The following is a 27315-nucleotide window of genomic DNA, read 5'->3' as shown; positions in this document are numbered from 1 at the left end:
CAATTCATAATGAAGACATATGTATTAAATAATGCATTGATATTAAATATTGAAACAAATGCTGAGTACAATTGTACAATGAGCTTTGATAAAGTGTCATCTGGACTCGAAACGTTTTATTACTGAGTACAATTGATTGAGGTGATTCGAAGAAAAATGAAAATGATGCATTAACGAATGGGCAGAAATCATTGCTCCCTTAGATATTTGCCAGAAGAACGATTTTGAATTTTGATGTTCGGGATAAGTCGAACAATCAGATTGAAAGTAACGGTTATCTTCGTGAATTCAGTGACATGGGCTCTCAGTCTCACCATCGGAACCTGCAGCATCACAGCGGAGTTGAACATTGCAGACAGGCAGATTTGCTCCACTGTCATTCAAGCTGTTTCTGTAGTGTTGTGGTTATCACGTTTGCCTAACACGCGGAAAGTCGCCGCTTCGAAACCAGGCAGAAACATTCATTAAGCTTCCTCCTGTCGTGGAAGGGAAAATTGCTTGTTTTCAGTTTGTTGCGCATCATTATCCGAGCCTCGATGTTAAAGGCATGTTATCATTGCTCTGACATCACCCTCAAATGCTTTCTGTGAAATAAGAAACGCTTTTTTTTGGACGCACTGACAGGAAAGTTCGATTTTGACACCGAGCACTTATTCGCATCTCGTTCAGTCTACAACAGAGTTCAATGGGTTTATAGGTGCAGATTAATCTGGTTAATCACCATCTGAAATATCTGATCTTAGTGTGTGCTCAATAAGACAGATACAAATGATACTATCGGTGAACTTAGAGGAAATGGCTCACATTTCACAGAAGAATCTTTTGAAAATCGTTTTTCGTCATTGAGCAACAGGAAAAGCCACTCAGACAAATGAGGGAATCGACTCTGAGCGCTGATCGACTGGACTTTCCGGTAAAGGTCAGGAAGTTATGTGCATGAATGTTTCACGCCCGTAATAAAAAAGGGTCAACTGTCACGAGCAGATAATGCTTGATTCTCCTCCATTTAAATGTAGTTGACTTTGTGATCTGTATTACCCGGTGATTCGCTTCGTTCTGTTGGTCAGTTATTTTTGCAATTCAGTGATGTTCAATTTCAGAGATATTCAATTCACAATGAAGACATATGTGTTAAATAACGCATTGATACTAAATAGTGAGACAAATACTGAGTACAATTGTGCAATGAGCTTTGATAAAGTTTCATCTGGACTCGAAACGTCCGCCCTTTTCACTCCTTACAGGTGCTGCCAGACATTGTGAGATGTTGCAGCATTTTCTCTTTGCTCATCCGCAGTAATTTACTTTTATTACTGAGTACAATTGATTGAGATTGTTCGAATAAAGATGAAAATTATGCATTAATGAATGGGTAGAAATCATTGCTCCCTTAGATATTTGCGAGACGAACGATTTTAAATCTTGATGTTCGGGATAAGAGACAGAAAAAACTTGGAACTTGGCTATTGCGCACACATAAGGACGGCCTAAACCGGGATGTTGGATTTATGTCACATTATCAGCAACCCCACAGCTTGCCTCCTGGACTTGCAGGCTGTCCTGTCTGGAGACAATACAATCTCTTTAACCTGTGCTTAATGCTCCCTCCACCCACATTGTCTGTATCTTTAAGATCTGGCTGGCTGTAGGGATTCGCATTCTAATCAGTATTCTGTAACTTGATTTTTGTGGCTCTGTGCCCTATTTGAGAGCGCATTTCCACTCCATCTGACGAAGGAGCAGCGCTCCGAAAGCTAATGGTGTTTGCTACCAATTAAACCTGTTGGACTTTAACCTGGTGTTGTTAAAACTCTGACTGTGTTCACCCCAGTCCAACGCCGGCATCTCCACATCAGGGTAATAACCAGAGACAGACAGAGCTTCACCCCCATAGTTCCAGTCTGAACACCAGAAACAGAGGCAGTGATCACTGTCTGCATAAGACCTGGAAATTGAGAAGTTGAAACAGTCAGTGGACTGTTATGAGGTCGCAAGTGACTCCGTCTCTCCGCCCATTTTTAGATCTTCAAACATTCGCTTCCTCGAGAAGGGAATCGTGATTTTTCATAAGTGATCAGAGAGCGCCCTCCCGTGGACAGCAATGCCGCATATTGGAAACAGATACACACACGGCAACCTGCAAAGACTGACACATATCTAGATAATAGAATCATAGAATCATAGAATTTGTACAGTACAGAAACATGCCATTCGGCCCACCGAGTCTGTACCGATCACAAGTCTCCCAGGCCCTATTCCCGTAACCTCATACATTTACTCCGCTAATCCCCCTGACACTAGGGTCAATTTAGCATGGCCAATCAAACTAACCTGTACATCTTTGGACCGTGGGAGGAAACCGGAGCACCCGAGGAAACCCACGCAGACACGGGGAAAGCAGATACACACACGGCCACGTGCAAAGACCAACACGTGTAAGGATATATAACCATATAGATATATGCCCAGAGACTGACATCAATTCTAACGTCACTCGTTATAAATACAGAATTATTCTGTAGATTTCTGACACGTTAGTCTGGTTAGTTCCTCCCACAGTCCAAAGATGTGCGGGTTAGGTTGATTGCCCCTTAGTGTCCTGAGATGCGTGAGTTAGAGGGATTAGTGGGTAAATATGTAGAGATGGGGGTAAGGCCTGGGTGGGATTGTGGTCGGTGCAGACTCGATGGGCCAAATGGCCTCTTTCTGCACTGTAGGGTATCTAATCTAATCACTAAGGAAGATAAAAAAAACAGATTAACACAGCCACTGACACACTCAAGAGAAGTGCACTCATTGACTATCTCAAAAGCGTACTAGCTCCAGAGTAACTTTCTGAACTGGAATTCCCTAGGGTTATGTCAGTGCGGCAATATCGTGTTAGATATTCATTGCGATGGAACTGTCCATTTTAACAACAGGAACAGCCAGAAATCTATTCCTCATCAATGGTGATCATTAATTGATGACTCAACAGTGGACACTTTTGGAGAATAAGCAATAATGGATGTATTCATTTTAACAGCCAAACACATTCTGGATGTGTCCATATCATGTTTAAAGTTTATTTATTAATGTCACAAGTAGGATTACATTAATACTGCAATGAAGTTACTGTGAAAATCCCCTAGTCACCATACCCCGCCACCTGTTCGGGTACACTAAGGGAGAAATTTAGCATGGCAATGCACCTAACCAGCACGTCTTTCAGACTGTGGGAAGAAACTGGCGCAAATCCACACAGACACAGGAAGAACGTGCAAACTCCACTCAGACCCAAGCCAGGAATCGAACCCAAATCCCTGGCGCTGTGAGGCAGCAGTGTGCCACTGTGCCACCGTGCCACCCCGTGTGAGGTCGCTGTAGGTAAGATAGATTCCCCACCCATTCTCGAGGTTGCCAGATCGGATGTTTGGGACACAGGAGGACAACACAAGGAGACTGCTTCAGGTATAGGTGATTAATTCTCCTCTGTTATATTCCATACTCTGTGGAAAGTTGTGGAGTTAATATCATATATAATTCAGAAATAATGAGGAGATGCTTCATCCGATTAAACCCGTTTTGTAAATTCCATTTGAAATCAATTGCAGAAATAAATATATGCTTACGTTGAAAACTATATTGGGAAGCTATATCCAATACTTCATGCCATTGGGTCAGTGAAACGTTGTTACCTAAAGCAAACTGTACATGGATTCCACAGAAACTACTTCTTCAAATGGGGATTGGACAATGACTTGAAAGGGAGAAAAATCAGCTTCATGGAATGAGAGGAGGAAATTGAAATGAGAACAAAGAACAGTGCAGCACTGGAACAGGCCCTTCGACCCACCAAGCCCGCACCGACACGTCAGTTTGGTAACTCGTCATAAAATAATTGGATAGTCATGGTGGGTCGAAGGGCCTCTTATTGTTCTCTGCCATTGTCAACCATTTTCAATCATTACAACAATCTGAAGTCCCTATCTGCTTCAAGAAGCCGACCATCATCCCGGTACCTAAGAAAAATCAAGCAGCGTGCCTTAATAACTATCGGCCGGTGGCTCTGACATCCATCATGATGAAGTGCTTTGAAAAGTGTGTCATGGCACGAATCAATTCCAGCCTCCCGGACTACCTGGATCCACTACAGTTGCCTACCGCCGCAACAGGTCCACAGCAGACGGCATTTCCGTGGCCTTGCACTCAACCCTGGATCACCTAGATAACAAGGACACACTCCTATTTATTGACTATAGCTCAGACTTCAACACTATTATTCCCACGAAACTCATCTCCAAACTCCGTGACCTGGACCTCGGCACCTCCTCTGTGACTGGATCCTGAACTTCCTAACTCACAGACCATAATCTGTAAAGATAGGCAACAACACCTCCTCCACGATCATCCTCAACACCGGTGCCCCACAATGCTGTGTTCTCAGCCCCCTACTATACTCCTTATACACCTATGACTGTGTGGCCAAATTCCCCTTCAATTCGATTTTCAAGTTTGCTGACGATGCCACCGTAGTGGGTCAGATCTCAAACAATGATGAGACAGAGTACAGGAATGAGGTAAAGAATCTGGTGAACTGGTGCAGCAACAATAGTCTCTCCCTCAATGTCAACTAAATGAAGGAGATTGTCATCGACTTCAGGAAGCGTAAAGGAGAACATGTCCCTGTCTATATCAACAGGGACGAAGTAGAAAGGGTCGGGAGCTTCATGTTTTTAGGTCTCCAGATCACCAACTATCTGCCCTGGTCCCCCCATGACGACACTATAGTTAAGAAAGCCCACCAACACCTCCACGTCTTCAGAAGACGAAGGAAATTTTGCACGTCAGCTACGACTCTCACCAACTTTTACAGATGTACCATAGAAAGCATTCTTTCTGGTTGTATCACAGCTTGCTGTGGCTCCTTCTCTGCCCAAGACTGCAAGGAAATACAAAAGGTCGTGATTGTGCCCAATCCATCACACAAACCAGCCTCCCATCCATTGACTCTGTCTACACTTCCCGCTGCCTCGGCAAAGCGGCCAGCATAATTAAGGACCCCACGTCCCCGGACATTCTCTCTTTCACCTTCTTCCTTCGGGAAAAAGATACAAAAGTCTGAGGTCACGTACCAACCGACTCAAGAATAGCTTCTTCCCTGCTGCTGTCAGACTTTTGAATGGACTTACCTTGCGTTAAGTTGATCTTTCTCTACACCCTAGCTATGACTGTAACACTGCAAAGTGCACACTCTCGCTTCCTTCTCTATGAGCGGTATGTTTTGTCTGTATAGCGCGCAAGAAGCAATACTTTTCACTGTACGTTAATACATGTGACAATAATAAATCAAATCAAATCAAAATCATTCTTGGATCAATATGTCGACAGCAGTCCCAATGAGTGTTGCAACATTTCAAGAGAGTCCCATTGGGTCCTACAGACGCCAGCAGTTTCTGTAGTGTAATGGTGGTTGCATTCGCCTCACACACGGAAAATCCCTCGTTCAAAACCATGCCGAAATATTATTAAAATGTGTTCATTCAGGGTGAGGGAAGTTTACATGATTGAAATTTGTTGCTGAACATTATCCGAAACTCAATATTAAAGCCATGTTATCTTTGCTCTGACCTCGGCCTCAAAATCTTTCAGCAAAATCAGAGATCCTGTATTTTTATGACGCAATGAGAGGAAATAGATGTTCCTGTTTTGACACCGTGGACATATCAGCAACTCATTCAGTCCACAACAGAATTTAATGGCTTTGTTGATGCAGACTAACAAAGTTAATCATCACCTGAACCATGTCGAATAGTATTGTGTGCTCAAAAAGGCAGACACAAGTGAAACTGTAACTGAACTAGAGGAAATGACGCACATTGCGCGGAACCATTATTTAACATCGTTCTTCAGAGTAAAGAAATAGGGAAAACCACTCAGACAGTTGAGGAAATCGAGAATCAGTGCGGATCTACTGGACTTTCCTACAGCTGAACGGGATTAAGACGTCTGAGTGTTTCAAACACAGAATAAAGAGGGATCAAGTATAACTAACAAGTCATTCTTAAATCTATTCCCTTGAAAGATATTTGATTTTGTTTAAAAGCTGATTGTGGTCAATCTCAATTAAGCACCGTGACATGTGACTCGATTCATGTTTGCAATTCAATATTGTCTACTTCGGAGATATTTCATTCAGAATGAGGAGATATGTAATTAATAATAATATATTAATATTAAACATTGAACAACGAACAAATACTGGGTAGAACTGGTTGAAATTATTCGAAGGAAGATGAGAATGATGCATTAATGATTGAGCAGAAATCATTGCTTCCTTCGATATTTGCCGGACGACCGCTTTGAAAGGTTGAAGTTCAAGATAAGTTGAGAAATCAGGTTGAAAGAAACTGTTTTTGTCTTGTATTGAGTGACATGGGCTCTCAGTATAACCATTCAAACCTGCGGCAACACAATGGTGTTGAACATTGTGGCCAGGCCAATTGGTGGCGCTATACTATCAGTTGTTTCTGTAGTGTAGTGGTTATCACGTTCGCCTCACACGCGAAAGGTCCCCGGTTCGAAACCGGGCAGAAACATTAGTTATAGTTCTTCATTTAGCGTGAGGGAAGTTTTGCATGGTAGTTGTTGCTTAACATTATCCGATTCTCCATGTTGTAACCATGTTATCTTTGCTCTGAACTCGGCCACAAATGCTTTCAGCAAAATCAGAAATGCTGTGTTTTAAGACGCAATGAGGAAATAAATGTGTGTATTTTGACACTGTGCGCATATTAGCAACTTGTTCAGTCCATAACAGAATATAATGGTTTTACAAGTGCAGACTAACATAGTTAATCATCATCTGAAACATGTGTCATAGTCGTGTGTGCTCATAAAGACAGACACAAGTGAAACTGTAACTGAACTAGAGGAAATGGCGCACATTTCCCGGAAGCATATTTTTAAAATTGTTCTTCATTATAAAGAAATGGGGAAAAATCACTCAGGGAGATGAGTAAATCGAAACTCAGCGTAGAACTGCTGGACTTTTCTATAGATGAACGGGATTTAGGCGCCAGAATGTTTCACATGCAGAATAAAGAGGGATCAAGTATAACTAGCAAATCATTATTAAATCTTTTCCCTTTTAGGATGTTTGATATTGTTTAAAAGCTGACTGTCTCAAATAAGCACCATGGAATGTGTATTACCCAGTAACTCGATTTCTTTTATTGGTCAGTAATGTTTGCAATGCAATGTTGCATATTCCCGAGATATTCAACTCAGAATGAAGATGTATGTATTAAATACATGGATTCATATTTAATATTGAATAACAAAACAAATATTGAGTAACTCGCCAACGTTTCGAGTTTGGATGACCCTTCATCAGAGCTAAGGGCAAAGAAAATCAGACAAGATTTATATTATGAGGGTGGAAGGGGGGGGGGGTGCTGTAATTGGACAAGGGGAATGAAAAGGAGAATGCAGAAGGCTGAGAGAGGTGTGAAAAATGTTAATCAGAATGGTAGAGCAGAGGTACAGATGGTTTGCCCTGAATGGAGGGGGGGGGGGGGGGGTTGGTGGGGGGGAGGGGGCGGGTGCGGGCGAGAAGGAGAGCAGGGATGAAGAAGTTGAAAAATGGAAGTGAGAAAGAAATATGATAAAATGGATGAATGAGATGAAAAGAAGAAACAAAATGAAATAAAATAAATGGAAATGGGGTGAAGGTGGAGGGGAGAAACATGCTCTGAAGTTGTTGAACTCAATGTTCAGTCTGGAAGGCTGTAAAGTGCCCAATCGGAAGATGAGGTTCTGTTCCTCCAATTTGCATTGGGGTTCACGAGAACATTGCAAAAGGCCAAGGACGGACATGTGGGCAGGAGAGCAGGGTGGTGTGTTGAAGTGGCAAGTGACAGGAAGATCTGGGTCCTGCTTGCGGACGCACTGAAGGTTTTCAACAAAGTGGTCACCCAATTTGTGTTTGGTCTCTCCAATGTAGAGTAGACTGGATTGGGAGCAGTGAATTGAATAGACCAGATTGAAGAAGGTGCATGTGAAGCGCTGCCTCACTTGAAAGGGGTGTTTAGAACCCGGGAAGTGAATAGGGAGGAGCTAAAGCGGCAGGTGTTGCACCTTCTACGATGGCATGGGAAGGTGCCATGGGTAGAGGATAGGATGTTGGTTGGATGGAGGCATGAACCAGGGTATCCCAGAGAGAACGATCCTTGTGGAATGCTGGGAAGTGGGCGGGGGGCTGAGGGGAAGATGTGTTGGGTAGTGGCATCATGCTGGAATTGGCAGCAATGGCAGTGGATGATCCTTTGAATGCGGAGGCTGGTTGGGTGAAAAGTGAAGACAAGGGGAACCCTGTCCTGGTTCTGAGAGGAAGGGGAGGGAGTGAGACCAGTGGCTCGGGGGATGGGTGGACAGGGGCAAGAGCCCTGTCAACAACGTTGGGTGGAAAACCACAACTGGTGAAGAAGAAAGACATATCTGCAATGCTATTTAGGAAAGTGGTAAGATCAGAGCAGATGCAGCGGAGACGAAAGAATGAAGAGAATGGGATGGAGTCGTTTCAGGATGTGGGTGTGAAGAGCTGCAGTCACGATAGTTGTTGGAGTTGGTGGGCTTGTAATAGATACTGGTGGATAGTGTAACCATGAGAACCTGCGGCAACACAGCAGAGTTGAACCTTGCAGACAGGTCGATTGGCTGCACCTAACTGCTGGTAGTTTCTGTAGTGTAGTGGTTATCATGTTTGCCTAACGCGTAAGAAGTCTCTGGTTCAAAACCAGACAGAAACTTTATCATTTCAGGAAGTATGCATGATTTTGGTTATTTGCTGAACATTATCCAATTCTCAATGTTGTCGCCATGTTATCTTTGTTTTGACCTCGGTCTCAAATGCTTTCAGGAAAATCAGAAATGCTGCATTTTAAGATGTCGTTGCAGGAAAGAAATGTTTGTATTTTGACACCGTGCATATATTAGCAACTTGTTCAATCCATGAAACATGTCTAATCGTAGTGTGTGCTCATAAAGACAGACACAAGTGATACTGTAACTGAACTAGAGGAAGTGGTGCACATTGCACAGAAACATCTTTTTAAAATCGTTTTCATAATAATATAGGGAAAACCATTCATGCTGTTGAGGGAATCGAGGCTCACTGCAGATCTACTGGACTTTCCGATAGATGAATGGGATTTAGGCGCCAGCATATTTCACACCCAGAATAAACTAACTGATCATTCTTAAATCTCTTCCCATTAAACATATTTGATTTTGTTGATAAACTGACTGTGGTCAATCTCAAATAAGCATCATGGGGTGTGCATTAACCAGTGACTCGATCTGTTTTGTTGGCCAGTCATAGTTGCAATTCAATGCTGCATATGTCAGAGATATTCAATTCAGAATGAGGACTTGCAGAATAAATAAATGTATTGATGTTAAATGTTGAATAATGAACAGGGGTTCATTATCAGTTTTTGTTTCAGATTCCAGCATCCACAGATTTTTGCTTTTATTTATTCGCTCTGACTTGAACCTCAAAATTTATTCAGAGCGATCGGAAATACTGGATTTTCATGAGAAGAAAAAGATGATGTGTGGGAGGAAACAGGAGCACCTGGAGAACGTGCGGACTCCGCACAGTCACCCCAAGCCGAGAAACAAACCTGAGTCCCTGGTGCTGTAATGGCTGTCCACAGAGAGAATGTGGACAACCTGTGGTGATCCATTGTTGGTTGCCACCAGGAGTGCTGAGCCATGGTATGGCCAGTACGATGAGTCTGTAGATATGTTACTGTTGGGGTTAGGGTTGGGCTGTTCTACCTGTTAATATAGTCCTATGGTACACCCCAGTTGGCTCCGCCTCCTGGGAGAGGTATAAAGGTCACTGCTCTGCCTGGTGACCCTTTAGTCTGAGATTGTATATTGTATATAGTAGCTCCGTTATTGTTGGCAATAAAAGCCTTTATTTCCCGAGTACATCTTGCCTCCCGTGTGATATATCGCGCATCACAACCATGAGCAGTATTTTCCCCTGGTTTCATTCCTTCACCCTGCAGTATAAATATCTCCCACTTTCTATGTCTTTTTGCTTTGACAAAGGGTCATCTGGACTCAATATTGCAAATATCTCTGACATTAAGTGATGTCCATCGGGGCAAACGTGCTCCATTTGGCCAGAAGGTGAAGAGTCGGAACAGATGTGCCCCTAACAAAGATGACGACGATGTGGGGACGGGGCTTTGGGCGGTGCACGCAGGGCGGTGCACGCAGAACGCTGAGGCGGTTGGGATCGCACATGCGCATTGCAGCGGGAGTGTTTTGTTGACGGAAGCGTGCGGCTTCTTCTCTTGATCTGAATCAGATTTGAAAGCGGGGGACGGTTAACGGTCGGCGGCGTTGTCATGGCGGCAGGGGCGGGGCTTGTCCACGGCGCGCGCTGGCACAAGTGGACCTTCGAGCTTAACTTGAGCGGCAGCAGCAGGTGCGGAGGCCGCGCGGGAAGCCGGGGGCTCGAGTAGGAGGCAAGCCGGGTCAGCCCGTCTCTCCTGAGGGGAGGCCATCGCACACTGACCCGGGGATGTGGCACCAACCCAAAACTTCCCAACCCCGGGTTTTTCACGCCTCTTTTACCCCTCACCGAGCTCCTCAGCACAAAGCAGCCCCTCAAATCCCCCAGAAATCACTCAGACCCCACTTGGCATCTTTTCCCCAGGTCATGACCCTGAGATGCCCTTTTGGTTTCAGCCCCTCCACCTGATCAGGTGCCAACTGCGGTGGTGGTTGGAGGAACGATTGCTCGTTTCCAGGACCCGGTGCTGAACTGGATCTCTCTCAATGTCCCGCAGTGTTTGTTTTCAAGATACAATTTGGTACATCTGGTGATTTGTCACTTTGTCCCTAAATGGAGGGCAAGCGGATTGGCACCCTGATTATCAATTGACACTAATCCACTTCTGCCATCCTCCATTCCCGTGGCAGTTCAATGGACACAACGGCAGTGTGTGTCCGAGGTTTGCCCAAGCTTTAGTTCATGCTGGCACTATTGCCACCACGTTGGGGTTCTCAACAGAGAGACTCCCTCTTTAAAGAAGGTCTTGAAAGGGTGACCAATTTGTGTTTTCTGTTTCTCACAGGAGCCGTGATCAACAGTGTGGCCAGAGAGACTCCATGTACCCAGTCGCATATTCGGACAAACAGCTGCCAGACATCTGTGTCCAAGAAACAGACTGGATCCTGGTTGAGAAAGTAAGTTGGATTTGAATGTGTCTTTAGTGTGTGACTGACAACGCCCCTGGTTTGTCCACGGTGGTGAAGTACCTTGGTGAACCACAGCAGCCTGTGTGATAAAGGGTTAATCATCATGCTTACTTCAAGGCCTGGATATAAGATCAGTATATGGCCTCCCCTAACCGGCCCCCTTTACTGATACCCTGCTCACTTTCTGTTTTCAGCGCTGCTGGGACATCGCCTTGGGCCCATTGAAACAGCTGCCCATGAATCTGTTCATCATGTACATGGCTGGCAACACCATCTCCATCCTCCCTATCATGATGGTGTGCATGATGGCCTGGAGACCCATACAGGCCTTGATGTCCATGTCTGCAAGTGAGTATTGTATCGAATCTGCAGCTCAGAAACAGCTCTGAACCGGCATCACTTGAATGTAGCTTAGAATAGAGTTCTGGGAGTTGGGTAATTAAGGGAGTTAGAGAAGAAAGGGAAAGAGGTGCTGTTTTGCTTTCTAACTTTCTCAGCCGTCAGGAAGTGATCTTACTCTTCGACAGGAGAAGAAGCTAGATTTTTGGTGAGGATCTGCTAAGTGACTACGGTTTATTCTATTCTTAAGGATTAAAAAAGTACAGCAACTGGTGGTAAGGTTAATAAAATACTTAAAAACTAAAATACTTGAAAACAAAAATAAAATATGTAATTAGGTAAAATAATTAAACAGTTTATTCGCACACATTAAAGATGTGTTACAGCTGCAGCATGTGGGAGCTCCTGGCTGTCAGTTTGATCCAGGGCAACCATGTCTGCAGTAAGTGAAGTTCAAGCAGCTCTGGTTCAGAGTTTATGAGCTGGAGGCTGAACTACAGACACTGCAATGCATCAGGGAGGGGGAAAGTTACCTGGATTCTTTGTATCAGGGAGCAGTCACACCTCTTGGCCCAGGGTCTGCTGATTTGGTCAGTGGTCAGGAACAGGAGAGTGAGACAGATAAGGGAACTCACAGACAGGAGCCTTAGCCTTTAACATTGTCCAGCCAGTTTGAGGTATTTTCAGCTTGTTTGGATGAATGGGAGCTGCAGGATGGATGAACCAATTACCCATGGCACTGTGGTAAGGAAACCATTCCAGTGAGGGGAGCAAAAAGGAATGCAGTGATAATGGGGACAGTATAGTCAGAGGGATTGGCACATTCTCTGCAGTAAAGAATGTGAATCAAGGCAGCTGTGGTGTCTGTCTGGGGCCAGTGTTCAGGACATCTGATCAGGGCTGGAGAAGAAATTTCAGTGGGGAGGGGAAGGTTCCAGTTGTCCTCGTCAATGTAGGTATAAACAACAGAGATAAAGAAGGAGATTTTCAGTGTCGATATGAGGACCTAAGCACTAAATTAAGAAGCAGAACCTCAATGGTTATAATCTCTGAATTATTACCTGAGCCACATGCTAATAGGTATAGGACAGATCAGATCGGAGGGATGAATGCGTGACTGAAAGGCTGCGTTAAAGTTTATTTATTAGTGTCACAAGTAGGCTTACGTTAACACTGCAATGAAGTTACTGTGAGAATCCCCGAGTCGCCACACTCCAGTACATGTTCGGGTACACTGAGGGAGAATTTAGCGTGGCCAGTGCACCTAACCAGCACGTCTTTCAGACTGGGAGAAAACCGGAGCACCCGGAGAAAACCCACACAGATACAGGGTGAACGTGCAAACTCTGCACAGATAGTGACCCAAGGGGTGGCACAGTGGTTAGCACTGCTGCCTCACAGCGGCAGGGACCCAGGTTCAATTCCAGCCTCGAGTGACCGTGTGTGTGGAGTTTTCATGTTCTCTGTCTGTCTGCGTGGGTTTCCTCCGGGTCCTCCGGTTTCCTCCCATAGTTCAAAGATGTGCGGGTTAAATTGATTGGCTATGGTTCGTTGTCCCATAGTGTCAGGGGGACTAACAGAGTAAATACGTTGTGTTACAGGGATAGGGCCTGGGTGGGATTATGGTCGGTGCAGAAGCGATGGGCTGAATGGCCTCCTTCTGAATTGTAGGGATTCTAAGCCAGTATAGAACCGAGTCCCTGGTGTTGTGCGGCAGCAGTACTAACCACTGTGCCGCCCTAACTGGTGTGGGAGGTGGGTTCTGGTTCATGGGACACTGACATCAGTACTGGGTGAAGTGGGATCTGTACCATTGGGACAGTCAACACCTGAACGGTGCTGGGGCCGGTTCATGCGAACCCCATGATGAGGAAAATAGAGACGGTTTTAAACTAAATAGTGGACAAGGAATCAAATTTGGGGCAAGGAATGAAATTTATATGAAATTTATATGAATGACTGGATGATGGGATGTTTGGCAAATTTGCCGATGACACACAGATAGATGGAAAGTAAGTTGTGAAGCGGACATACAGAGAGTACAGAAAGATAGAAAGGTTAAGTGAGTGGGGAAATATCTGGTAAATGGAGTAGAATGTGGGCAAATTTGAAATTGTCCATTTCGGCAGGAAGAATGAAAAAGAAGCATTTTGTCTAAATTTTGAGAGATTGCAGAGCTCAGAGATTCAGAGGGATCGAGTCATAGAGGTTTACAGCATGGAAACAGGCCCTTCGGCCCAACTTGTCCATGCCGCCCTTTCTTTTTTAAAACCCCGAACCTAATCCCAATTGCCCGCATTTGGCCCATATCCCTCTAAACCCATCGTACCCATGTAACTATCTAAATGCTTTTTTAAAGACAAAATTGTACTTGCCTCTGCTACTACCTCTGGCAGCTTGTTCCAGACATTCACCATCCTCTGTGTGAAAAAATTGCCTCTCTGGACACTTTTGTATCTCTCCCCTCTCACCTTAAACCTATGCCCTCTAGTTTTAAACTCCCCTACCTTTGGGAAAAGATATTGACTGTCTAGTTGATCTGTGCCCCCTCATTATTTTATAGACCTCTATAAGATCACCCCTCAGCCTCCTACGCTCCAAAGAAAAACGTCCCAGTCTATCTATCCTCTCCTTTTAACTCAATCCATCAAGTCCCGGTAGCATCCTGGTAAATCTTTTCTGCACTCTTTCTAGTTTAATAATATCCTTTCTATAATAGGGTGACCAGAACTGCACACAGTATTGCAAGTGTGGCCTTACCAATGTCTTGTACAACTTCAACAAGACATTCGAACTCCTGTATTCAATGTTCTGACCAATGAAACCAAGCATGCCGAATGCCTTCTTCACCACTCTGTCCACCTGTGACTCCACTTTCAAGGAGCTATGAACATGTGCCCCTAGATCTCTTTGTTCTGTAACTCTCCCCAACGCCCTACCATTAACTGAGTAAGTCCTGCCCTGGTTCAATCTACCAAAATGCATCACCTAGCATTTGTCTAAATTAAACTCCATCTGCCATTCGTCAGCCCACTGGCCCAATTGATCAAGATCTGGGTGTCTGAGTGCATAAATCACAAAAGTCTAATATGCAGGTACAGCAAGTAATTAGGAAAACTAATAGAATGTTATCATTCATTGTGATGGGAATTAAATACAGAACTAGGGAGGTTATGCTTCAGTTGTACAGGTCACTAGTGAGACCACATCTGGAGTACTGTGTGCAGTATTGGTCACCTTATTTAAGGAAGTGTGCAAGTATGCTGGAGACAGTTCAGAGACGGTTTACCAGACACTGATACCTAAAATGGATGGGTTGTGTTATGAGGAAAGGTTCTCACATGTTCCTGAACTTCCTGCTTTTCCATTCTCGCTCTCAGTCTTTAGGGTCCTGGGGAATTCTTATCAGCACTGGCTGCAGTGTCTCATCTACTTCATCGGCAACCTGCTGGGGTTGGCCCTGGCCATCTACAAGTGCCAGGCAATGGGGCTGCTGCCCACACACGCCTCTGACTGGCTGGCATTCATCCAGCCGCCCCAGGTGAGATCCGCACTCTGTATGTGAGGGGGAGCCAGGAAAATAGGAAGAGGAAACCATTCAGGGCTGTGGAGCCTGAGAGGTTGAGTAGATTGGGCCCAATTATTTTTATTCATTCGTGGGATATGGGCATCACTGGCTGGTCAGCATTTATTGTCCATCCCTAGTTGCTCTTGGAGGGCAGTTGAGAGTCAACCACAGGAAATCTGCCGCCCTTACCTGGTCTGGCCTACATGTGACTCCAGAGCTACAGCAACGTGGTTGACTCTCAACAGCCCTCGAGCAACTAGGGATGGGCAATAAATGCTGGCCAGTCAGAGACGCCCATATCCCACAAATGAACAAAAACAAATGAGGGATGGGGGAGGAGTGCAGGGAAAGTGGGGATGTCTTTGGGAATTGAGAGATAGGAGGAAGAGTGTGGGGAAAGTGGGGATATCTTTGGGAATTGAAGAATGGGGAGGAGTGCGGGGAAAGTGGGGATATCTATGGGGAGGAGTGTGCGGAAAGTGGAGATATCTTTGGGAATTGAGGGATGGAGAGGAGTGCAGGGAAAGTGGGGATATCTTTGGGAATTGAGGGATGGGAAGGAGTGCGGGGAAAGTGGGATATCTTTGGGAATTATGGGATGGGGAGGAGTGTGCGGAAAGTGGGGATATCTTTGGGAATTGAGGGATCGGGAAGACTGCAGGGAAAGTGGAGATGAGGTTGATGATGAATTGTGGAGCAGGCTCGACAGAAGCTATTCCCACTCCGATTCTTACCACCTTCTCCTTTCACACAGAGAGTGGAGAACACAGGCGGGGGCCTGGTCCTGTGATGGTCCCACTCTCCTCCTGTCGCTCGCTGAGACACGGCCCGAGGACGATCGACACCGGATACAACCTACCGTCTGGCTAACCTGGGACCAGGCGTTCTGTAGGTAACATGCCCTCCCATCACTGCCCCCCCCCACGCACACACAGACATTGGCCCGTGCACCTGTGACCGATGTGGAATGGCCGGAGATATTGACAGCAGGGACTGTGTATTTTTTCACTGGGGATTCAGTTGTTTATCATGTTGACCCCCTTTGCTGAGCCTCGGATAAGGGACCTGTTGGAGTTGACGATGGGACTGGAAGTTCCTGGATCAGTCATTCCCAGCTTATCCTGGTGCCTCTCATTCTCTCTCTCACCCAGGTCAGAAGGTCACAGATTTGTGTAACCTGTTCCTGAGATTCGAGCTGCTGTAACAGGTTCTCCCAGGGGTCCCTCAAATCGTCTCTGAAATTTAAGTTCCCTGGCTGTGTGTTGCATCGTGCCTTGTGGGATCTTGCTGTGCAGTCACCATCTCTTCCTACAGAACGGCAGGAGGGAACATCAAAAGGAGGGAATGATTTAGCTCCTGTGCTTGGTCTGGGCTGTTCCAGAGCGCTCTGAATCAACACAGCAGCTTCCTGTTTCCAAAACACAGTCACTGCTGTTCACCTGGGAAACCCGGCAGGCACTGCACACAGCAAATCCCACAAACTGTCGGATAACCACCAAATGTTAGGCTGTTTGAAGGATAAAGATCGGCCCTCGGAAACCAGCGGGAGCTCTCCTTCGCTCCATCCAGTAGTGGCCGTGGGATTTTACTATCCACCTGACACAGCAGTGAGTGAGGAGGGGGGGAGCTTGGTTTCACTTCCTCCGCACTGACAGCCGGAGGCAGGTGATTGACAGTGTAATGTGTGCAGCTGTCTGTGTGCCCACCTGGGCAGCATGGTGGCACAGTGGTTAGCACTGCTGCCTCACAGCGCCAGGACCCTGGGTTCGATTCCAGCCTCGGATAAATCATAGAATCCCGACAGTGCAGAAAGAGACCAATCGGCCCACTGAGCCTGCACCAACAACAACCCCACCCAGGCCCTATCCCCATAACCCCACGTATTTACACTGATCATATCCCCAACACTAAGGGGCAATTTAGCACGGCCAATCCACCTCAATCGCACGTCTTTGGAGTGTGGGTGGAAACCGGAGCAACTGGAGAAAACTCTCACAGACACGGGGAGAATGCACAAACTTCACACAACCTGAGGCTTGATTTGAACCCAGGTCCCTGGTGCTGTGAGGCAGCAGTGCTACCCATTGTGTCTGTGTGGAGTTTGCATGTTCTCCCCGTGTCTGCGTGGGTTTCCTCCGGAGGCTCTGGTTTCCTCCCAAACTTCAAAATGTGCTGGTTAGGTGGATTGACCATGCTAAATTGCTGCTTTATGTCACAAAATATGTAGATCAGAGTGATTAGTGGGGTAAAGATATGGGGTAACGGGAATAGGGCCTGGGTAAGATGCTCTGTCAGAGAGTCAGTGCAGACTCAAAGGGCTGAATGGTCTCTTCTGCACTGTAGGAATTCTATGATTTTGTCTGTGAGCAGGCACGCTTGTGTCTATGAGTGAGTGTGTGTCTGTCGGGGTGTACACGCATTTCAGTTCATGTGTGTGTGTACCTGTGTGCGAGCACATACATGTTTGGTGTGTATGTATGTCTGCTTTCGCTTTATTTAATGATTGTGTTTGAGTCGTTCCTCTTTGTGTGTGTTTGTGGGGGGAGGGGGGTGCGGGGAGGTGGTCACTAATCCGTCCCCTCCCCATTCTGAGACCACACCCGAAGCAGGAGTGAACGGAAGAGGCCGGAGGCGAATCGATAACCTCGAGGTGAGTGAGGAAACAGTCAGTGTGAGTTTGATGCTGCTGTGAAGAATGTGTCATGTCTTTTCACTGATTCTGTAACTGTGGAAATAAAGAGTTTCAGCAAAATGGGATAAAAGCAAATTACTGCGGATGCTGGAATCTGAAACCAAAAGAGCAAAAGGTTTGTCAAAGGGTCATCCAGACTCGAAACTTCAGCTCTTTTCTCTCCTGACAGATGCTGCCAGACTTGCTGAGGTTTTCCAGCGTTTTTTCTGTTGGTTTCAGCAAAACGGGGCCTCCATAAAATGACAGCAGACAAAACCAAGACTCAGATTTCACTGACTTCACCAGCTTAAGACTCTCTTGTTCCATTTTAAACTCTGCAACACTCTCGCCTTTTCTCTCCCACAATATTCAGGCTTCAGTAACCCGAGCTGGTGGTTAAATAACCGTTCCCTATTTGCTGACTCATTTCACCATCACTCCTGTTCTTCCAGCGCAATCCCGATCCCCACTTCCACTGCTGAAGAACACTACCAGACATCCCTCCCTCCGTGTTCAACTCTTCAATGTTCACCTTTTCAGTTGGGTAGGGTTTCAATTGAGAATCATAACACATCCCATTTCCACCTCCTCGTGGTGTCTGGACCAGATCAGGTGAATTTTCCACTAAAAGCTCTGTTTAATCCTTCTCCCCAAACTCCAGCATCTACAAGGCACAACTCTTGTGTCCAATTGAATAAGCTCCAATTTTCTGACTTAGTGCAGCTCCAACAACTCAGGAAGCTCAACACCATCCAAGACAAAGCAGCTTGATTGGCAATCCTCCTACAAACATCTACTCCCTCCAACACTGACTCACATGGCAGCTGTGTGTACCACCTACAAGATGCACTGCAAGCACTCACCAAGGCTTCTTTGACAGCATGTTGCAAACCCGCAACCTCTAGCCCCTTGGAGAAGGGCAGCAAATGCCTGGGAACATCATCACCTGCACGTTCCCCTCCAAGTCACTCACCATCTATACTAATTCACTGCCACAGGAACTCGCTGGACAACTCGTTTAAAAAGGAAATGTGATGAGTACATGAGGGAAAGGAGATTAGAAAGATGAGCTGAAAGGCTGAAATGAGGGAGATGGAATGGGAGGTATCTTGTGTGAAATATAAACACCAGCACAGACTAGTTAAACCGAACAATGTCTTTCTGCTCTGGATATTCATAGAATCCCTACAGTGTAGAAGGAGGCCATTCGGCCCATTGAGTCTGCACCCACCACAATCCCACCCAGGCCCTCTCCCCATAACCTCGTGCATTTACCCTAGCTAGCCCCCCGACACTCAGGGCAATTTAGCATGGCCAATCCACCTAACCCACACATCTTTGGACTGTGGAAGGAAACCGGAGCAAACCCATGCAGACACGGGGAGAATGTGCAAACTCCACACAGACAGTGACCCAAGCCGGGATTCGAACCCGGGACCCTGGCATTGTGAGTCAGCAGTGCTCACCACCGTGTCGCCCAAGAATGAGAGAATTCTCTGTGATTCAATGTAATCTCTGACCGGTTCTTGATCAGTAAGTTCCACCATTTGCACTGCACCGGTCAGAGTACAACCTGATGCTGAGTAATCATACTGAGATTATGTCATGTGTAAAATTACAAATTGCAACATTGTCATTGAAATTGGTGCACAGAAATTTTCATCAATCAGATCCACTCTCAAAAATGTTCTCCCAAACAACGCACTCTCTCAGATCTTTTCAGCAAGGATCCACTTCCAGGATTTCAATCTCTCCTTTCACTATTCTTCTGCCTCAGATTATCACATGCATTCAAGCTTCCACACAATCTCTCAGGTACCCAGCCATATCAACAGAACACTACTGTTTCACAGGTGGTACCAAAGTCCCAACCTTAGGATTACTTCAGAGTCTGGCTTTTTGCCAGCCAACTTCATGTGTGTTGCCTTTAACTGGAAGCCTCTCTCTCCCCCTTTCTTTAATTTCAGGGAACAGTATCTTGTTCAGATTCCCTTTGACTTCAGTTTTCCTCAGACTTTTTTCATTCCCTGGTTTCTAGAACTATCTGTTCTCCAACTTATGGGACTTTCTTTCTTGCCCTTACTCCATTGTTCTGCCTAATGGTTCTGGCAGTTTCCTCTTCAGCTAACTCAAAAATTATTTCTGACCCAAAATGGCCACTGGTTGCCAAGTCTTTCCTTACCTAGTCTTTCCTTATGTGTGTTTTCACATTGTAAACTCTCTGAACACAATACAGGCACAGTTTGAAATGAAACCAAAACCCCATACATGCAAATACCTTTATTTAACATTAATCTATGAAAGTTTTAACCCTTCTGTACACAGAAACACCGAATTAAACTCACTTAAATGTATATCTTATTTCTAATATCCAACAATACAAATATAGGTTACTAAATCGACTGCTTGACAGAGAGAAACTAAAGAAAGATGAGTTTAGGGTTGGGCAAATTGTTAGACACAGTTTGACCCAATGGAAGCGAGGGAAACAGCAGAGGCAGCTGATCAGACTGTCTCAATCTTAGTGACGAGCTCCATGAGCTCCTCAGACTTGCTGTTGTCGGTGAGGATGGAGGAGAGAGGGAGAACCCTTCAAAAGGAACTAAAACAGAAAATGCTGGAACGGTATGTTTTGTCTGCAAAGCGCACAATAAACAATACTTTTCACTGTATCCCAATACATGCGACAATAATAAATCAAACAAAAAATCAGATCAAAATAAGATACTGCAGATACTGGAAATCGAACCTCAAAACTGAGTGGATCTCTTCCCAAACTCAGAGCAGGTGAATAGCCTCTCCCCAGTGTGAACTCGCTGGTGTACAGGGAGTTGGAATAATTCCCTGAACCCCGTCTCACAGTAAAAGCAGCTGAATGCTCTCTCATTAGTGTGAACACATTGATGAGACATCAGTTCTCTACAGCTTTTATAGCAGTTCTCACAGTCTGGGCATTTAAAAGGTCTCTCCCCAGAGTGAAGCGGGGGTGGTTGGAGGGTAGATTATGGAGTGAATCCCTTCCAAAAGTGTCCTGGACCAGAACCCATAAATTATGTTAGGAAGCCAGATTAGATCCAAACAAATTTTTCTATTTTGGCATAAATGTGAGGATCGGATGCTTCACTTCAGGAGTAATTCCACTGACAAATTAGGAATCTTTCATGGTAAAACAAACTTTATTTAACAACAGCTTGAATATAATTCCAAAAAATGAAGCAGCTTAACTATTAACAGTTGAACAATATTTAAAAGTGAAAGGAAACAACTTTAATTTCTAATTTAGCACAATTTCAGTTCCAAATATGCAACATTCCTCAGAGATGTAGATGCCACTTCAGTTACAGTGAGAAACCATAAATATACTTGCTATAATGAGTATAGACTGTCCTGAAGCTTTCAGCGAGAAGACAAGTCTTAGAGCAGCTTATAGAAACCCTCCATCTTCAAACAGTCCCCGGTGCTTCCAGCTCTGACGGGTAACTGAAACTCTCCTCACAGTCTGCACATTTTCATGGTCTCTCCCTGATTTGAAATCCAATCACAACTTGTGAATTCGCTGGTGCGTCAGAAGATTCGATGAGGTAACGTATCCCTTCCCACACTGCAAGCAGGTGAACGGCCTCTCCCCACTGTGAACCCGCTGATGTATTGCTAGTTTAGACGACTGATTGAATCCCTTCTCACACACAGAACAGATGAATGGCCTCTCCTCTGTGTGGATTCGCTGGTGTATTGCTAGGTTGGATGAGTGATTGAATCCTTTCCCACACACACAGCAGATGAATGGTTTCACCCCAGTGTGAACTCGCTGGTGTGTCAGCAGAGTTGATGACCGACTGAATCCTTTCCCACACACAGAGCAGGTGAATGGCCTCTCCCCAGTGTGAATTCGCTGGTGTGTGAACAAGGTGGCTGACTGAGCAAATCCCTTTCCACACTGGGAACAGGTGAATGGCCTCTCCCCAGTGTGAACTCGCTGGTGTTTCAACAAAGTAGATGAGTCAGCAAATCCCTTCCCACACTGGGAGCAAGTGAATGGCCTCTCCTGAGTGTGAGTTCGCTGGTGTATCAGCAGAGTGGATGAGTGAGAAAATCGCTTCCCACATTCAGAGCAGGTGAACGGTTTCTCCCCAGTGTGAACACGCTGGTGTATTGCTAGATTGGATGACTGATTGAATCCCTTCCCACATTGGGAGCAGGTGAACGGCCTCTCCTCAGCATGAGTCCTCTGGTGTATATGTAAGCTGGATAACTGAGTGAATCCCTTCCCACACTGGGAGCAGGTGAATGGCCTCTCCCCAGTGTGACTGCGTCGATGAGTTTCCAGCAGGGATGGGTAATTGAATTCCTTCCCACAATCCTCACACTTCCATGCCATCTCCCTGTTGTGACTGCAATTATGTTTCCAAAGGCCAGATGATTGGTTGAAGTCTTGTCCACAAACAGAACACATGTACAGTTTCTCCCCACTGTGAGTGGTGCTTTTTTCTTCCAATTTCAAAATGCAATGATATTCAGGTTACAATAAATTGGCCGACTCATCAGGTTCTGATATCATGTTTTGTTTCAGTTTCTCAACTGCAAATCTTTTTCTTGTGAACCCCTGTGAAATTGATTTAAAACAGAAAAAAGTGAGTGAGAAAGAACCCACAAAAACACAACGGTGGGTTGTAAAATTGAGCTGAATGAATCTGGTAATTTGTGGAGCTGCCGTGAGGAAAGGGTAACCAAGAAAGCTGCTGGATTGTCTCACAAACCCAACTGGTTCGCTGATATCCTTCAGGGAATGAAACCTGCCACACAGCCTGGGTCTACACAGGACTTTGGGAGGAGATAGAGAGAAGTAGGAGTGGCTGAGGTGAAGGTAAGGGATTTTATACATCTACAACTTGACAAGAACTTTGACAGAATCTCACAAACCCTCAACTCCACCAACTGGAAGGACCAAGATAGCAGATGGGTATAAACACCATCACCTCCGAGTTCCTCCAACCCACACACCATCCTGACTTATCTGACTTCCAGTACTAAACGAACAGAAATTTCTTTCATATAAATACTGGGAAGACTGAACCCACTGTCTTCAGTCCCCTCTCCAAGCTCCACTTGCTCGCCAACAACTCTATCCCTCTTGCTGGCAACATGTCTGACCTGAACCAGGCTGTTCACAACCCTGGTGAAATATTTCACCCCAAGATGAGCTTCCAGCCACATGTCCACATCATCATCACTATTTCCATCTCAGTGACATCGCCCGACTCCACCCCAGTCTCGGCTCATCTGGAATTCTCATGGACTTCAACCCAGATATATGGACTTCAACCCAGATAAGTGTGTGGTGATCCATTTTGGCAGATCCAATGGGATGAAGCAGCAGTATAATATGAAGGGTACCATTCTTAGCAGTGTAGAGGATCAGAAGGACCTTGGGGTCCGGGTCCATAGGACTCTTAAATCGGCCTCGCAGGTGGAGGATGCGGTCAAGAAGGCGTACGGCGTACTGGCCTTCATTTATCGAGGGATTGAGTTTAGGAGTCGGGAGATAATGCTGCAGCTTTATAGGACCCTGGTTAGACCCCACTTGGAGTACTGCGCGCAGTTCTGGTCACCTCATTACAGGAAAGATGTTGAAGCCATTGAAAGGGTGCAGAGGAGATTTACAAGGATGTTGCCTGGATTGGGGGGCATGCCTTATGAGGATAGGTTGAGGGAGCTTGGTCTCTTCTCCCTGGAGAGACGAAGGATGAGAGGTGATCTGATAGAGGTTTACAAGATGTTGAGAGGTCTGGATAGGGTAGACTCTCAGAGGCTATTTCCAAGGGCTGAAATGGTTGCTACGAGAGGACACAGGTTTAAGGTGCTGGGGGGTAGGTACAGAGGAAATGTCAGGGGTAAGTTTTTCACTCAGAGGATGGTGGGTGAGTGGAATCGGCTGACGTCGGTGGTGGTGGAGGCAAACTCGTTGGGGTCTTTTAAGAGACTTCTGGATGAGTACATGGGATTTAATGGGGTTGAGGGCTATAGATAGGCCTAGAGGTGGGGATGTGATCGGCGCAACTTGTGGGCCGAAGAGCCTGTTTGTGCTGTGGCTTTCTATGTTCTATGTTCTATTCCATTCTGATGTGAAACTCAGGGGAATGGGAATATAGAGAGGGAATGGGACTGGCTGAATTGCTCCAAAGAGGGTTGGCATGGATTTGAGTTGCCAAATGGATTCCTTTTGTGTTGTAATGTCTCCATCAGTGGAAATAGGTAACGTTGACACAGTGCCTTTTATATATCAAGACGAGAAATAGGGATTCATAAATAACATAGCACGTACCATATAACTACATTAAACATATCTCTGTCCCAGGCGAATTTACTGTTCATTCAAACAGCCTTCTCCTGGGAAAACTCCCCCTTTAATTGTGAACATTAGGTAAGAGGCTATCCTATTCGCCAGATAAATAAATGCGACAACCTGAGGGAGCTAAAAGATGTCAATATCTTTGAGAAAGAAAAAGATACCTGGGCCTAGTCTTGCTCCTAATTCCGATGTTCGTCTGTAATCGTTCCAGAGTCTGCAGCCTCCCTGGATTCACTTCCTTTCCCTTCAGTAGCTGCAAGTCCCCAATTTCCCCCAGAATGAGAAAAGAAATGGAAAGGGGGAGACATTGATTTCCTCCCAGATGTTGTCCAGAGGTGGAAGTTTCACTCTGAAAATCATCAACAAACTTCCGCATTGTGACGTCAATGGAGGCCTGCCTATATCAGCCAATAGGAACCAGTCTGCACCGCAGTGACATCTTCGGGTTCTCGTGCGCAGGCCCGGGGGCCGTGGAGACGGGAGCCCCGCCCCCACCCATTGTTCCCCTCCCCCTGCACCTCCTCCAGCCACGGTTTCCAGGCAACCGGCTGGCGGCTCCGGCCAGAGCGAGAAGCCGCTCGGTGATCTCCCCCTCCCCACTCTCTCTACGGCGGCTGCGGCTCAGCAGCGCTCTCTGCGCCTGCTCCGGACAGCTCGGCTCAGCAGCGCTCTCTGCGCCTGCTCCGGACAGCTCGGCTCAGCAGCGCTCTCTGCGCCTGCTCCGGACAGCTCGGCTCAGCAGCGCTCTCTGCGCCTGCGTGCTGGGCTGCCAGCTGAGGGAGTGGGGGAGGGGACTTTGCAAAATCTCTTCCCATCAAATTCTTCCAAGTCCCGCAGTTTGATTTGAAACAGAACAGCTTCTGTTTGTAGCTTCACCACAGACTCAAACTTCACACACAGACTCAAACTTCACCACAGACTCAAACTTCACACACAGACTCAAACTTCACCACAGACTCAAACTTCACACACACACTCAAACTTCATCACAGACTCAAACTTCACCACAGACTCAAACTTCACCACAGACTCAAACTTCACCACAGACTCAAACTTCATCCTCTGGACAACATCTGTGAGGAAAACACTTTCTTTCCCCCCTGGGAAATACAGAGACAGAGAAATTCTCTGGAACTGGAATTAGAGCCAAATATACTGAGGGGGAAAATGTTTGTGATTTTGTGAAACCTGTTTTTATTGTCTGAGCTTTTTAAAGTGTAATTTATCCTGTCTATTCAAATACTGTTTATCTCTTTGCATGATTTCGTGATGCTGGTTTTAGATTGATTTGTAAAGTATTTTTTAAAATGTGAAACCTTGTCCTTCAGTATTCCATTGGAACTTTCTGGAAATTTGTTTACTTTTTAGATTAGTAACAACAGAGATATATCTTGTGTTCAAATATTTGGTATGTTTATGTTTTGGTAATAAGATTCATTGTTTTATTCTTGTAATTATAGCATGTCGTTACGTTATATAGTTCCAGTCAAAGAGACATTACAATTCAGAAAGATTGCTTTTAAAATCTGGAGTAAATATAGTTTTCTCAAATCTCCTTCCCATCACCTATCTAATTAAGAAATGCGGCACTGTATACCACATGTTTTTAGTCCAGTTATATTCAGAATTATCTGTTCTGAATTTCTATCCAGTTCTGACGGTGATGACTTTTGTCAACTCCTTTTACAGGATAATGGAGGGAAGGATTTACAGATTGAAATCTCAAAGGAAACATCAAGTGAAGAATTAACAGAATTGTTCGATTATTGGGACCAGAATATTATCGGCATTTGAGTCCAGGAGAAATATTTCTCTCTTTTATCTGCTTGAAAAGATTTTAAACATTGGTGTAACACATACACACACACCAACCGCAACTAATCAGCAAACCTGGAGAGATACAAGGACACTGGCACCATGGAGAAACTGTGGAAATGTGGACATTGTGGGAAGGGATTCAGATTCCCCTCAGAGCTGGAAATTCATCGGCGCAGTCACACTGGAAAGAGACCATTCACCTGCACTAAGTGTGCAAAGGGATTTACTAATTCATCCGACTTAATGACACACCAGCGGGTTCACACAGGGGAGAGGCCATTCATCTGTTCACAGTGTGGAAAGGGATTCTCTCGCTCCTCCAACCTCCGGATACACCAGCGAATTCACAGTGGGGAGAGGCCATTTACCTGCTCCAAGTGTGTGATGAGTTTCAGTCGGTTATCTCAGTTGCAGACACACCAGCGAGTTCACACTGGGGAGAGGCCATTCACCTGCTCTGAATGTGGAAAGGGATTCTCTCTCTCCTACAACCTACAGATACACCAGCGAGTTCACACCAGGGAGAGACCGTTCACCTGCTCTGAGTGTGGGAAAGCATTCACTACTTCATCTGACCTGCTGAGACATGAACGAGTTCACACAGGGGAGAGGCCATTCAGCTGTCCAGAGTGTGAGAAGAGATTTAATCGATTATCTCACTTGCAGACACACCAGTGAGTTCACAACAGGGAGAGGCTGTTCAGCTGAGTGAGAAAGCAATCATTGATTCATCCAACCTTCTGACACACCAGTGTCTTCATGCTGGGGAGAGGCCATTCACTGGGTCTGTGCAGGATGGCATTCACTCAGTTATCCAATCTGTTCAGATACCAGCGAGTTCACAAGTGATTACAGGGACTGGATTCTGCTGTTATTCCACATCCAGAACTGAACCATGTTCACTCTGACAGTTTTATTATTCATTCGTGGGACATGGGTGTCGCTGGCTGGTCAGCGTTTATTGCCCATCCCTAGTTTCTCTCGAGAGGGTAGTTGAGTGTCAGTCACATTGCTGTGGCTCTGGAATCACATGTCGGCCAAACCAGGTAAGGACGACAAATTTCCTTCCCTGAAGAACGCTGACAATCGACAACGGTTTCATGGTCATCAGTAGATTCTTAATTCCAGATATTTTTTAGTCAAATTCCACCATCTGCCGTGGTGGGATTCGAACCCATGTTCCCAGAACATTAGCTGAGTTTCTGGATTAATAGTCTAGCAATAATACCACTAGGCCATCGCCTCCCCAAAGTGGGACGGTCGGAGGGTTTCTTTCTGCTGGACTGACCAATCTCATGACTTTGCTTCCAG

At 45.6% G+C, this 27315-nt stretch overlaps 5 protein-coding genes and 1 non-coding gene across 6 annotated transcripts in view; 5 read left to right on the top strand and 1 right to left on the bottom strand.

The window, feature by feature from the left end:
- The window catches only part of LOC144483013 (uncharacterized), a 67729-nt gene extending 40526 nt beyond the window's left edge, over window positions 1-27203 (top strand). Inside the window, exon 4 of the mRNA XM_078201837.1 lies at window positions 26110-27203. Coding sequence (XP_078057963.1) covers window positions 26110-26682 — 573 coding nt within the window. The 3' untranslated portion in view covers window positions 26683-27203. The remainder of the gene's footprint in view (window positions 1-26109) is intronic.
- LOC144483022 (uncharacterized) overlaps window positions 1-27315 on the top strand; it is a 1062789-nt gene that overhangs the window by 371500 nt on the left and 663974 nt on the right. The window lies entirely within an intron of this gene.
- The window catches only part of LOC144483058 (uncharacterized), a 231231-nt gene that overhangs the window by 34038 nt on the left and 169878 nt on the right, over window positions 1-27315 (top strand). The window lies entirely within an intron of this gene.
- On the top strand, window positions 6506-6578 carry trnav-cac (transfer RNA valine (anticodon CAC)). Its single transcript has one exon. It is a non-coding gene; the product is annotated as a tRNA-Val (tRNA).
- Window positions 10383-17946, top strand: LOC144483054 (ER membrane protein complex subunit 4-like). Its single transcript, XM_078201897.1, has 5 exons — window positions 10383-10483; window positions 11136-11247; window positions 11454-11607; window positions 14979-15139; window positions 15921-17946. The coding sequence occupies exons 1-5, from the start codon at window positions 10404-10406 to the stop codon at window positions 15954-15956; spliced, it is 543 nt and encodes a 180-aa protein (XP_078058023.1). The 5' UTR covers window positions 10383-10403; the 3' UTR covers window positions 15957-17946.
- On the bottom strand, window positions 19399-24571 carry LOC144483039 (uncharacterized). Its single transcript, XM_078201879.1, has 2 exons — window positions 24348-24571; window positions 19399-22440 (listed from the first exon to the last, which is right to left on the bottom strand). Exon 2 carries the CDS (start codon window positions 22288-22290, stop codon window positions 21376-21378), a length of 915 nt encoding a protein of 304 aa, XP_078058005.1. The 5' UTR covers window positions 22291-22440; window positions 24348-24571; the 3' UTR covers window positions 19399-21375.

This window comes from Mustelus asterias, unplaced genomic scaffold, assembly GCF_964213995.1.
Source record: "Mustelus asterias unplaced genomic scaffold, sMusAst1.hap1.1 HAP1_SCAFFOLD_44, whole genome shotgun sequence".
Classification (NCBI taxonomy): domain Eukaryota; kingdom Metazoa; phylum Chordata; class Chondrichthyes; order Carcharhiniformes; family Triakidae; genus Mustelus; species Mustelus asterias.
The sequence above is the reverse complement of the archived record's forward strand: the minus strand, read 5'-3'. Positions and strand labels throughout refer to the sequence as shown.

Excerpts from the sequence above, each read along its gene's own strand:
- LOC144483054 (XM_078201897.1), top strand. The coding sequence starts at position 10,404 with ATGGCGGCAGGGGCGGGGCTTGTCCACGGCGCGCGCTGGCACAAGTGG. Across the intron at positions 11,248-11,453 it reads ACTGGATCCTGGTTGAGAAA|CGCTGCTGGGACATCGCCTT; the intron begins GTAAGTTGGATT and ends TTCTGTTTTCAG. Across the intron at positions 15,140-15,920 it reads CATTCATCCAGCCGCCCCAG|AGAGTGGAGAACACAGGCGG; the intron begins GTGAGATCCGCA and ends CCTTTCACACAG.
- LOC144483039 (XM_078201879.1), bottom strand. The coding sequence starts at position 22,290 with ATGTGTTCTGTTTGTGGACAAGACTTCAACCAATCATCTGGCCTTTGG.